The following is a 12,989-nucleotide window of genomic DNA, read 5'->3' as shown; positions in this document are numbered from 1 at the left end:
AGCACCTCCACTGAACCACACAGAAATATCAGGCTAATACCATGCACTCAGGTCTCTGATTGCAGCTTGAATGTCGAATCTTCTGATTGGGAAATGAGAACTCAGAGCCACAGTTGACCGCAGGACTAATACTTAAATCTGGGAAGATGTATAAGTGGTCTTGAATTAATAAAGGATATATGCACCACAGGTTATGATTGCATTAAAATGCAAAGGAACTAGCCTTTGAGCTGCTTTATATGTTTAGACATGTATTACTTGCCTCAAAATCTAGGATCATTTTTCCAAAATTCACAAAAATAACCTTACTTCAAAAATATATCATTGCCCATAAAGTGCTTTGAGATGCCTGGTCACTAAAAAATGTTTATGTAAATGTAAATCTTTTGTTTATATATTTCATAAGAAAACTTAAAAGATAAGCAGTAAAAAGTTATATTGACATGTATACTTACGCATGCAACTCATCAATGGCTCTGACCAAGTTAAATTGGCTTGACAAATGACAAAATCTGGGGTGCTGTCATTCCGCTTATAACCTGGCAAACATCTATAGTAAACAACTTGACCCACGGAGAAACCTTGCTGAATGAGATACTGGTTCAATAGGTCGGCAAATTTAACAAGCGGAGGTTTGTGGCATTGACCTGCAAAGATCACAATTGTTTTACTATTTATGTTATGAATTACCATGATAGTACGAAAGTATGGATTATAAATTTTCAACTTTCATCACGTGATTTTAATATATGAGACTTTCATCGACTGAAAGGGACCAAAATTGTTTTTAAACAAAAAGAAGAAAGCATTGACTGAATACCAGAGCAATGATCACCGAATGAAGTTGCATGAAGCTCTTGAAAGCAAAGAAACAAAGAAAGACAGATTGGGCAGAAATTAACATTTTCTCAAATCGTACTGAAACTCCATCAAGCCTGAAGAAACCCTTGTCTTCTGTTTTTGATTTACATTTTTCTAAAAGGTTCAGATATTATGATGAAATTTGCCTGCAGATTATTCTGTTTGAAAAAAGTCACCAAACATGGGGATCCACAAGTAAACTGTATTTCAAGAAAACAGGTTTTAGACAGAGCAGAGAAAGAATATGAATTTCAAACAGCATAGTTTGGAGGGCTTGCTCTTTCTCTCTCCATATATCCTTCTGAACTTCTCAAATGTAAGATCAGAGAAATAACAACGATTTCCCACAAAATCAAGGGTTCTACAAATCTTGCTATTGCTGAGGATAAGAGACAACAACTCAATATAAAAACTCAGATACCCTCTGAGAAACTGCATACAATCCACACAGATTTGCACATCATGTTTCTGGTTTGATGATGCCTCTATTGGGAGAAACCAGCAATTGCAGTAGGATACCCTTATTTGAGCCCGAATTGGTATTAGGGTGGAAAGTCTTCCCACATGCTTTCCTGCCATTGACATAATCGGGATGGGGGTGGAAAGGTGGCAAAGTTCCTAATCATCTGAGTAATTGCAGCTCCCCCATCATCAAATGCACACAGGCAGAGCAAAAACTTCAACCATTGTATTAGACTTTCAATCTCAGTATTTTTGTTTTACTCCCAATTCCTAATAATCCAATGCAAATTTTACAGAAATGACATTACCGGAAGGGATCTGGATAGACGCAGAAACTTTCCAAGAATAATCATAATTGTAAGTGTAAAAACATGATTTAAGAACAATGATGGCCAATGTCTCTCTGTTGCCACTAACTAAGAAGACCTGCATTTGAAATAAACAGGAATTACAAAGGGGAAATATCCAAGATCTCTATCTTCCACTTCCTCTGACCTTCACCCAGAGTAATACCAATGAAATTACCTTCAGCCCAGTTGTGGAAGCAAAATACATTTAACTGCAATAATGAATAACATTTCAGCAACATCAGAAACTTATTCACCTCCAAGCTTTATTAATCATTGATCATCTTATTGGGATTGTATTATTGACCCCCTAATAGTCAGAGGGAGATTGAGAAACAAACTTGTAAGGAGATCTCAGCTATCTGTAAGAGTAATAGGGTGGTTATGGTAGGGCATTTTAACTTTCCAAACATAGACTGGGACTGCCATAATGTTAAAGATTTAGATGGAGAGGAATTTGTACAAGACAATTTTCTGATTCAGTATGTGGATGTACCTACTAGAGAAAGTGCAAAACTTGACCTACTCTTGGGAAATAAGGCAGGGCAGGTGACTGAGGTGTCACTAGGGGAGTACTTTGGGGCCAGTGATCATAATTCTATTAGTTTTGAAATAGTAATGGAAAAGGATGGACCAGATCTAAAAGTTGACGTTCTAAATTGGAGAAAGGCCAATTTTGACGGTATTAGGCAAGAACGTTCGAAAACTGATTGGCGGCAGATGTTTTCAGGTAAAGGGATGGCTGGAAAATGGGAAGCCTTCAGAAATGAGATAACAAGAATCCTGAAAAAGTATATTCCTGTCAGGGTGAAAGGAAAGGCTGGTCAGTATAGGGAACGCTGGATGACTAAACAAATTGTGGGTTTGGTTAAGAAAAAGAAGGAAGCATATGTCAGGTAGAGACAGGATAGAGCGAGTGAATCCTTAGAAGAATATAAAGGAAGTATGAGTATACTTAAGAGGGAAATCAGGAGGGCAAAAAGGGGACATGAGATAGCTTTGGCAAATAGAATTAAGGAGACTCCAAAGGGTTTTTACAAATACATTAAGGACAAAAGGGTAACTAGGAGAGAATAGGGCTGCTCAAAGATCAGCAAACGGCCTTTGTGTGGAGCTGCAGAAAATGGGGGAGATTCTAAATGAATATTTTGCATCGGTATTTATTGTGGAAAAGGATATGGAGGATATAAACTGTAGGGAAATAGATGGCGACATCTTGCAAAATGTCCATATTACAGAGGAGGAAGTGCTGAATGTCTTGAAACGGGTAAACGTGGATAAATCCCCAGGACCTGATCAGGTGTACCCGAGAACTCTGTGGGAAGCTAGAGAAATGATTGCTGGGCCTTTTGCTGAGATATTTGTATCATCGATAGTCACAAGTGAAGTGCTGGAAGACTGGATGTTGGCTAACGTGGTGCCACTGTTTAAGAAAGGCAGTAAGGACAAGCCAGGGAACTATAGACCAGTGAGCCTGATATGGTGGTGGGCAAGTTGTTGGAGGGAATCCTGAGGGATGTATATGTATTTGGAAAGGCAAGGACTGATTTGGGATAGTTAACATGGCTTTGGGTATGGGAAATCATGTCTCACAAACTTGATTGAGTTTTTTGAAGAAGTACCAAAGAGGATTGATGAGGGCAGTGCAGTAGATGTGATCTATATGGACTTCAGTAAGGCATTCGACAAGGTTGCTCATGGGAGACTGATTAGCAAGGTTAGATCTCATGGAATACAGGCAGAACTAGCCATTTGGATACAGAACTTGATCAAAGGTAGAAGACAGAAGGTGGTGGAGGGTTGTTTTTCAGACTGGAGGCCTGTGCCCAGTGGAGTGCCATAAGGGTCCTCTACTTTTTGTCATTTACATAAATGATTTGGATGCGATCATAAGAGGTACAGTTAGTAAGTTTGCAGTTGACATCAAAATTGGAGGTGTAGTGGACAGCGAAGAGGATTACCTCAGATTACAACAGGATCTGGATCAGATGGGCCAATGGACTGAGAAGTGGCAGATGGAGTTTAATTCAGATAAATGTGAGGTGCTGCATTTTGGAAAAGCAAATCTTAGCAGGACTTATACACTTAAGATCCTAGGGAGTGTTGCTGAACAAAGAGACCTTGGAGTGCAGGTTCATAGCTCCTTGAAAGTGGAGGCACACGTAGATAGGATAGTGAAGGTGGTGTTTGGTATGCTTCTCTTTATTGGTCAGAGTATTGAGTACAGGAGTTGGGAGGTCATGTTGCGGCTGTACAGGACATTGATTAGGCCACTGTTGGAATATTGCATGCAATTCTGGTCTTCCTATCGAAAAGATATTGTGAAACTTGAAAGGGTTCAGAAAAGATTTACAAGGATGTTGCCAGGGTTGGAGGATTTGAGCTATAGAGAGAGGCTGAACAGGCTGGGGCTGTTTTCCCTGGAGCGCGGAGGCTGACGGGTGACCTTATAGAGGTTTACAAAATTATGAGGGGCATGGATGGGATAAATAGACAAAGTCTTTTCCCTGGGGTCGGGGAGTCCAGAACTAGAGGACATAGGTTTAGGGTCAGAGGGGAAAGATATAAAACAGACCTAAGGGGCAACTCTTTCACGCAGAGGGTGGTACGTGTATGGAATGAGCTGGCAGAGGAAGTGGTGGAGGTTGGTACAATTGCAACATTTAAGAGGCATTTGGATGGGTATATGAATAGGAAGGGTTTGGAGGGATATGGGACGGGTGCTGGCAGGTGGGACTAGATTGGGTTGGGATATCTGGTTGGCATGGACAAGTTGGACCGAAGGGTCTCTTTCCATACTGTACATCTCTATGACTCATGACTCTATAACAGAAACACAGGCAGAGAAAGGTAGAAATTGAGTCTATTCTGTTCACATTTTATAAGCTTTTATTTTCAGAAATACATATTAGAAACATGGTCTTTCTACTTCAACCACCACAATTTCTTACTTTTTTTCATATCTGGAAGGGCGTTTAGAGAAAACTAAATGTTTATATTTCCCTTCAACAAACCAGATGTGGTTTTCTTTCAACTATTAACCACCACAATAAATCACCTGTATTTCCTGAATAATCACCTGAATAATTTACATGCAAAGCCTGTTAAGACATTGCAAACTATCAAAGTTGAGAGAAAAAGGGAGTGGACTAAACTAAAATGGAATTGGAAGGAAAGATAAAGCATTGTACCCATTGTGGTGCACACCTCTCTCTGAAGGTATCAAAGTATTGGTGGATACCATTTGCCTCCTCTCCAAGGAGACCTAGACATGAACGTAACTGTGGAAGAGGGACAGACACTCATCAGATATGACCCTCTCCAAAGCCCACTGCCTGGACCTTTATAGCCAGCCTGGCTAAGCTGATGTGCAGACCCACAAAGAGGTACTCCGATTTGCCCACACCCCTCTGCACCTGATACCCAAAGATCAGGAGTACAGGGTGAAGTGCAACCAAAAAGCAACAAAAGGATTTTTACATAATTAAAAAGGAGGTGCAATCGCCCGCAACCAATATATACACAATCCATGGACTCCACAGCACTGCTCTGCAAAATAAACAGTTGGACTGGGAGTCTGTGAACTGTTACAATCTACAGTTATTTGGGACTTCTATGTGAAAACCCCCTGCGTCCCAGGTCCCTGATGGAAAATGGCAGGAATCCAGTGCACAGATCCCTCCACTGGGGATTCCCTGCTGCCCAGTGGTAAATAAGCAAATCAAAGTGTGTACGGGCAGCAAATGAAGGAACTAAAGTGGATGGTGTTGCTGCAGTGGAAACTATTACCAAAAGTACCTTTGCAGCAGGTGGAAACATTCATAGGGCATTCTCAAGAGGTGGCTCAGGTTGTGGGGCATAGGCTCCTGAGAGAGATTCAGGATCCTGGAGCCAATGTGAAATTCTGTCCAAGCAGGGGTACATGCAGACAGGAATCCAACGCACACCTCAGCATCCTCCAGCTGGTGCACGATGTTGGGTCCAAGCACCACCATTTCTAGGCGATAAGCCACCACTGGGTAGATTCAGCGCCTCTTCAATGACCCAGTGCATCTTCTTGTTGCAGAGGAAGTGAGCCAGCATCTTCTGATTTTTTGTGACAAAACCAGGGGGTGGGGTCAAAGGGACCAATCAGTACCACAGCTTGGAAGCCACCAGCTGTTTTATGAGCAGCATTCGGCTCCTGTAAGATCGCACTTGGAGCAGTCCTGTTCAGTAGCCTAGGTGAGCTGAGACTTTGACCTCCAGTTTCTGTCAATTCGCTGGCCAGGACTTCCCAGCCAGGCTGAGGTAGAGCCAAATTGGGAAGATGGGTGGTACTTTCCATAACTCCGATAGCAAGGAATCCACCTCCCACAGAGCAACAGGGACTCCGAAATATTTGGCCCAGTTGATCTAATCAGTTTCTTTTTTCTTCTTCTATCCAGAAGTGCTCTTACGCACAACTGAATTAGATTACTTACAGTATAGAAACAGGCCCTTCGGCCCAACAAGTCCACAGCAACCCTCTAAAGAGCAACCCACCCAGACCCATTCCCCTACACTTACCCATGACTAATCCACCTAACAATAGGGGAAATTTAGAATGGCCAATTCACCTAACCTGCACATCTTTGGACTGTGGGAGGAAACTGGAGCACCCGGAGGAAACCCACACAGACACGGGGAGAATGTGCAAACTCCACACAGAGAGTTGCCGGAGGCGGGAACCCAGGTCCCTAGCGCTGCGAAGCAGCAATGCTAACCACTGAGCCACCAAATGGTTTAAATGTCCCCATCAACGAATCACAGTGGTACATTTTTCCAATCTGTTGCAGGCACCAGTAAATCACCCATGTTTTGACTTGAATGATTTATGTGCAAAGCCCATTAAAGGCATTCAACTATAGTTTCAGCATGCCCAGTCAATGCCACCACCACACCTCCAAACAATAAAATTCAATTAATAATAACTTCCCTGCAAAATCAAAACTCCAATGTGTTGTATGGTACAACATGTTACAGATTTTTATGAATGTCACAATATCCATCATATAATTGAACAGTTTTAGTAAATTTTAATATTATGTTGATCATCAACCTTTTTCTGCTTCCAAAGAATGCATATAGTCTGCAGTGCAATTACATAACAGTGATGAGCAAATTCCAGTGGAAATAGGAATGAAATCTCGACCACATTGGAGATGGAATCATGATGGTGTGGTCTCCTTGAAGAACCCAATAATTATGTCAGCATTCATTAATAAGAGACAGCTTTAAACCTCTTCACACTAACTAGCATATTATATCAAAAAGATGTATTTCTATTGCAAATGAAATTGACTTTGTTGAGGCTGGGTCAAATGTTATTACTTCAAATGATCTACCTGCAATATTAATCTAATAATAATGAAAGATAGTAGAACATGTTAACAAAACAAATTATTCTCAACCTATGAAGCATTTTGTGTAATTTTCAAAACAATTTCTCAAAATTTCGCATCATCTTTAGTCTCCACCATAAATTCCATCCTTTAGCCATTGGCTCCATTTGCTCCCTGGCAGCTGTTTATGGATCGTATAAAACTTGATGATGTCATCAATAGTGAACATAGTAACAGACTTCAAGATGACTGAGAATGTTGAAATATGCAGACACAATTTAGTGTAGTTAAATATGTGACTGTTTTCATACTGATACCCACCTTGGCAAGGAAGGAATGAGAGAGGAAATGCAAAAATACTTGCAGCAGCTAACATTGTCTCTAGAGTTTCTCCATTCACAGGTAAAGCATGCCTTCGGACCACCACCTGCCCCTCCACAACTTGATCCAATGGATTCAATCAGCTCCCCAGTCATGAGCATGAAAAGTGAAGAAGCTAACAACAGTGAAGAGGAGCTCTGTACGTTTTCTGTCAGTGGCCTTCCGATGGACATCAAACCACGTGAGCTTTACCCTGTCTTTTGATCATTTAAGGGAGATGAAGGTTCACTGATCAAGCTAACACCACAACAGCCAGTTGGTTTTGTTAAATTTGACAGCAGAGCAGGAGCAGAAGCAGCAAAAGAGTGCTATGTACATCGAGCCTGCTGCTGAAGCTGCAGCCGCTGTATTTCACACTCAGGTGCACTGGTATCCTCCATCTGAAGCATCACCGGAAGGATGGAAGTCTCGTCAGTTTTGTTAAGTATTTAACTGTCCTTATCCAAGAATTCAGATTGGGCTAGTAATTCTTGTTGTTATAATCATTGTATTTTTTGTGTCAATAACTTGCTTAAGTACTGACTGTAAGATTCTTATTATGAATAAATTGGTAGTGACTTTCTAATCCCCCATCTTGGTGGTTATCATGGAATGACTAAACGAAGGAATGTGATATCAAAGAGTTAATGTGCTCTGCTGACCTGCAAGAAATTGAATGCCTCGGGGCAGGGTGGGATGTCTCGGTTCTGCAGGTATCTAAGTAAATTTACATGGCCATTTACCTTGCCATTCGGAGCCATTTGCATCATCATCACCTCTTCATAATCAATAAGAACCAGTGCAACTAAAATTCCCACTGCACCCTATAGTTACAAGAAAATACAGTTCACACCAGATCTGGCCATTAAAGGATGATTTGCATTACATTGTTTCTGGAAGTGAGGTGGTCACTGCATGTGACTGTGATGGAATGGCTGGGGTTTGTCTTGAATGGGATGTGACTGTGAGGGGGATGAATGGGAGTTGTCTTATGGGCATTACTAATTGTGATACAAAGATTTTGTATAAATGAAGGACTGGTTCCTTGGTTCAGAGAGACCTATAGCCGTGACCCCATAAGCCCTGCAAGGTGTGTGTAAAAAGTTCCTCCAGAAAGCTAGTTCTGTTCTGTGTTTAATAAATTTGCTTGTTGTTCACAGAAGTTGATACTTGAAGTTGCATCAAGTGTGTAAGGAACTCAGAAAAAAAAGAATTTCAGAGCAGGAGAATCATTCCTGATGGAGGGCTTATGCCCGAAACGTTGATTCTCCTGCTTCTCAGATGCTGCCTGACCTGCTGTGCTTTTCCACCACCACACTCTTGACTCTAACAACTTCTCCTTCCAATCCTCCCACTTCCTCCAAACGAAAGGAGTAGCCATGGGCACCCGCATGGGCCCCAGCTATACCTGCCTCTTCGTAGGATATGTGGAACAATCCATCTTCCGCAACTACACTGGCCCCACCCCCCACCTTTTCCTCCGCTACATCGATGACTGTATCGGCGCCGCCTCGTGCTCCCACGAGGAAGTTGAACAGTTCATCCACTTCACCAACACCTTCCACCCCGACCTCAAATTCACCTGGACAGTCTCAGATTCCTCCCTCCCCTTCCTCGACCTTTCTATTTCCATCTCAGGCGACCGAATCAACACGGACATCTACTACAAACCGACCGACTCCCACAGCTACTTGGACTACACCTCCTCCCATCCTGCCCCCTGTAAAAACGCCATCCCATTCTCCCAATTCCTTCGACTCCGCCACATCTGCTCCCAGGAGGACCAGTTCCAAAAACGCACAACCCAGATGGCCTCCTTCTTCAAGGACTGCAATTTCCCCCCCCGACGTGGTCGACGATGCCCTCCACCGCATCTCTTCCACTTCCCGCTCCTCCGCCCTTGAACCCCACCCCTCCAACCGCCACCAGGACAGAACCCCACTGGTCCTCACCTACCACCCCACAAATCTCCATGTACAGCGCATCATCCGCCGTCATTTCCGCTACCTCCAAACGGACCCCACCACCAAGGATATATTTCCCTCCCCTCCCCTATCAGCATTCCGTAAAGACCACTCCCTCCGTGACTCCTTCGTCAGATCCACACCCCCCCACCAACCCAACCTCCACTCCCGGCACCTTCCCCTGCAACCGCAGGTGGTGCAAGACTTGCCCCACACCTCCCCCCTCACCTCCCTCCAAGGCCCCAAAGGAAACTTCCATATCCGCCACAGATTCACCTGCACCTCCACACATATCATCTATTGCATCCTCTGCACCCGATGTGGCCTCCTCTATATTGGGGAGACAGGCCGGCTACTTGCGGAGCGTTTCAGAGAACACCTCTGGGACACCCGGACCAACCAACCCAACCACCCTGTAGCTCAACATTTCAATTCCCCCTCCCACTCCACCAAGGATATGCAGGTCTTTGGACTCCTCCATCGTCAGACCACAACAAAATGACTGTTGGAGGAAGAATGCCTCATCTTCCGGCTAGGAACCCTCCAACCACAAGGGATGAACTCGGATTTCACCAGTTTCCTCATTTCCCCTCCCCCCACCCTGTCTCAGTCAAATCCATCAAATTCAGCACCGCCTTCCTAACCTGAGATCTTCTTCCCGACCTCTCCGCCCCCACCCCAGTCTGACCTATCACCCTCACCTTGACCTCTTTCCACCTATCACATTTCCGACGCTCCTCCCCCAAGTCCCTCCTCCCTACCTTTTATCTTAGCCTGCTGGACAAACTTTCCCCATTCCTGAAGAAGGGCTTATGCCCGAAACGTCGATTCTCCTGTTCCCTGGATGCTGCCTGACCTGCAGCGCTTTTCCAGCAACACATTTCCAGCTCTGATCTCCAGCATCTGCAGACCTCACTTTCTCCTCTAGATCCTATCAATGTATACATGTTGTTACAACAACAATCAATTTTAACCTTAATTTTTCAATGTTAATTAGAGCAACAATGTTGCTATCCACAGCAATAAAGATTACTCTCTATACATTTTAAACCTGAAATTATTTGAAAACCTAATTCAGCCTTGAATGTCTTACATATTTACAGACAGAGTTGTGCATAACTGGTGTTCAGATCAACTAGCTAGCAAGGGAGGCAATGGTCTATTGTTGTTATCACTGTACTGTTAACCTAGAGACCCAGGTAGTAATCTGGGGAGGTGTGTTCAAATTCTGCCACAGCAGGTGGTAGAATTTGAATTCAACAAATGTCTGGAATTACGAGCCTAAAGGTACCCATGAATCCATTGTTGATTGTCAGGAAAAATCCATCTGGCTCACTAATGCTCTTTAGAGAAGGAAGTTATCATTCTTACCTGGTCTGGCCTACATGTGACTCCAGACCCACAGCAATGTGATTGACTCCTACCTGCCCTCTGGGCAATAAATGCTGTCCTAGCCAGCAATGCACTAATTCTGTGAATTTTTTTTTTCAAAAAAGAAAAATTGGGTAAATTTGGTCTTTCAGTTGCACATGTAACAATTTCCAATCATTCATCAATCCCTTTCACCGAACGAATCGTTATTCCAAGACACTTAGTTAAATGTTTTTAGCTCCTCCATCACTGGGGGATGGAATATTTGTGGCCACTCCATCTCCTCTTAGTTTGTTTAATTGTCTACCACCATTCATGATTGGACATCTCATCCTCAATGATGGGGAGACAATGCAAAAGACAAAACTGAAATATTTGCATCCATCTTTAGTGCTGAGTGGATGATTAATCTCAGCCTCTTGCTGAGGTCTCCAACATCACAGATATGAGGCTTCATTGATTTGATTTACTCTACATGATATCATGAAATGGCTGAAGGCACTTGTAAAAGGAGGGCTACATAGCTTAGATATGATCCACTGGTTTTGGGATTGGTTAGCTCTATCTATCATATCCTGCCTATTCCTACTTGGCATGCAAGTAGTTCCCTAATTTAGCTTCAGCACTTGACACCTCACCTTTAGGTATGCTTGGTACTGCTACTAGAATACCTTCTTCCTGAAATCTTCATTGAACCCAGGTTAATGCCCAGTTTGATGGTAATAATAGATTGGGGATATGCCAGGCCATGAGCCACACATTATGGCAGAATACCAAACTATTGCAGTTGATAACTTCCAAATGGTTGTCAAATCTTGAGTTGTTAGATCTGTATAGAATTAATCATTCATAATAGTTAGTAATTAATAATAATTTAAAATGTGGTGGATGCAGATACAATTGAGGCATTCAAGAGCACATTGGACGATTATTTGAAAATAAATGGTGGGCATGGATATGGGGAGAAGGCAGGACATTGGCACTCAGTGATAAAACTGGTGGAGGCATGTTGGCTGCAAGGCTTTCTTCTGCACCATAACAATTCTGTGATTTTATCATTTACCCATTCAGCACAATGATAGCATCTCACGCCACAATGAAGGGTATCTTCAATGTGAAGACAGGATTTTATCTCCACAAGAACTCCTACTAATGCTGTCATGGACACTTACATCTATAGCAAACAGACTGGTGTGTAGGAAGCCATCATATTGGTTCCTTCACTACTTGTCACAGGCTCAGCAGATCACCTTTTTTCAGCTCGGACAGTAGGCGTGCTATTGAGCCACGTTTGGTAATGGACATGGACGTCCCTTATCCTGGATACATTTTGTGGGTCTGCCACATTCAATGCATTCTTCAAGTTGTGTTCAACATGGAAGTGAGTTGATTCATTTGCAGTGGGAGAGGGGAGGTAATAATCAGCAGGAGGTTTTCTTGTCCATGTTTGATCTGCTAGTATGTGATTTCATGGGGGCCAGAGTCAATGTTGAGGACCTTATTGGGAATCCCTGTCAACTGTATATCATTGTGTTGCCACCTTTTGTGGGTTTATGCTATTGGTGGGATAGGACATATGCATGGGTGATGGCTGAGCTGAGGAGATTGTAGGGTATGGTAGGGTCTTTGAGGCTGTGTGTATAGTTGTTATTTCCAATGCCTTGATCAATACAAGCTGTTTGGCCAAGTTTCATTCGTTTTACCAAATTATGCCGTGATTTGACTTGTTAGGCCAATTTTGGAAGGCATTCACACAGCCACCCACAGTGATGTGGATTTGGAGTCACATGTAGGCCAGACCAGGTGAGAATGTCATATTTTCCTTCCCTGAAGGACATTAGTGAACTGGATGGATTTTTTCATGGTCACCATTAGTCTAGCTTTTAATTCCGGATTTATAAATTGAATTCAAATTTCACCATCTGCTGAGTGGGTTTCAAATCAATTTTTAAAAAAGAAATTAACCTATTTTTTCTAATTAACCTATTCAGAGATGTTATCACACCACAGCAGCAAGTGGGATTGAGTTTAGGACTCCCAGTCTGGGTTAAGTACATTACTACTGTGCTGGAAGAGGGTCCCCAAGTCCCCCAGAGTATTAGCCTGGGTTTCTAGATACTAATGACAAAACTACTATGGTACTGCCTCCCATGTTATTATGATGTGCTATGAAACATTAGTTGTAATTTAGTCTGCAGTTGGACATGTAAGAGGTAGTTTTAACCAAAGCAAAGAACTGAAATTTAAGATGGCTGAAACTA

At 42.7% G+C, this 12,989-nt stretch overlaps 1 protein-coding gene across 2 annotated transcripts in view; it reads right to left on the bottom strand.

Annotated features, from left to right (window-relative positions):
• The window catches only part of LOC122563178 (complement decay-accelerating factor-like), a 45,741-nt gene that overhangs the window by 29,867 nt on the left and 2,885 nt on the right, over positions 1-12,989 (bottom strand). For both annotated transcript variants that reach the window (XM_087973568.1, XM_043716693.2), the window contains exon 2: positions 456-647. In XM_087973568.1, coding sequence (XP_087829694.1) covers positions 456-647 — 192 coding nt within the window. The remainder of the gene's footprint in view (positions 1-455; positions 648-12,989) is intronic.

This window comes from Chiloscyllium plagiosum, unplaced genomic scaffold (genome assembly GCF_037043375.1).
Source record: "Chiloscyllium plagiosum isolate Xiang-an unplaced genomic scaffold, Cpla_swu_hap1 HiC_scaffold_26, whole genome shotgun sequence".
Classification (NCBI taxonomy): domain Eukaryota; kingdom Metazoa; phylum Chordata; class Chondrichthyes; order Orectolobiformes; family Hemiscylliidae; genus Chiloscyllium; species Chiloscyllium plagiosum.
The sequence above is the reverse complement of the archived record's forward strand: the minus strand, read 5'-3'. Positions and strand labels throughout refer to the sequence as shown.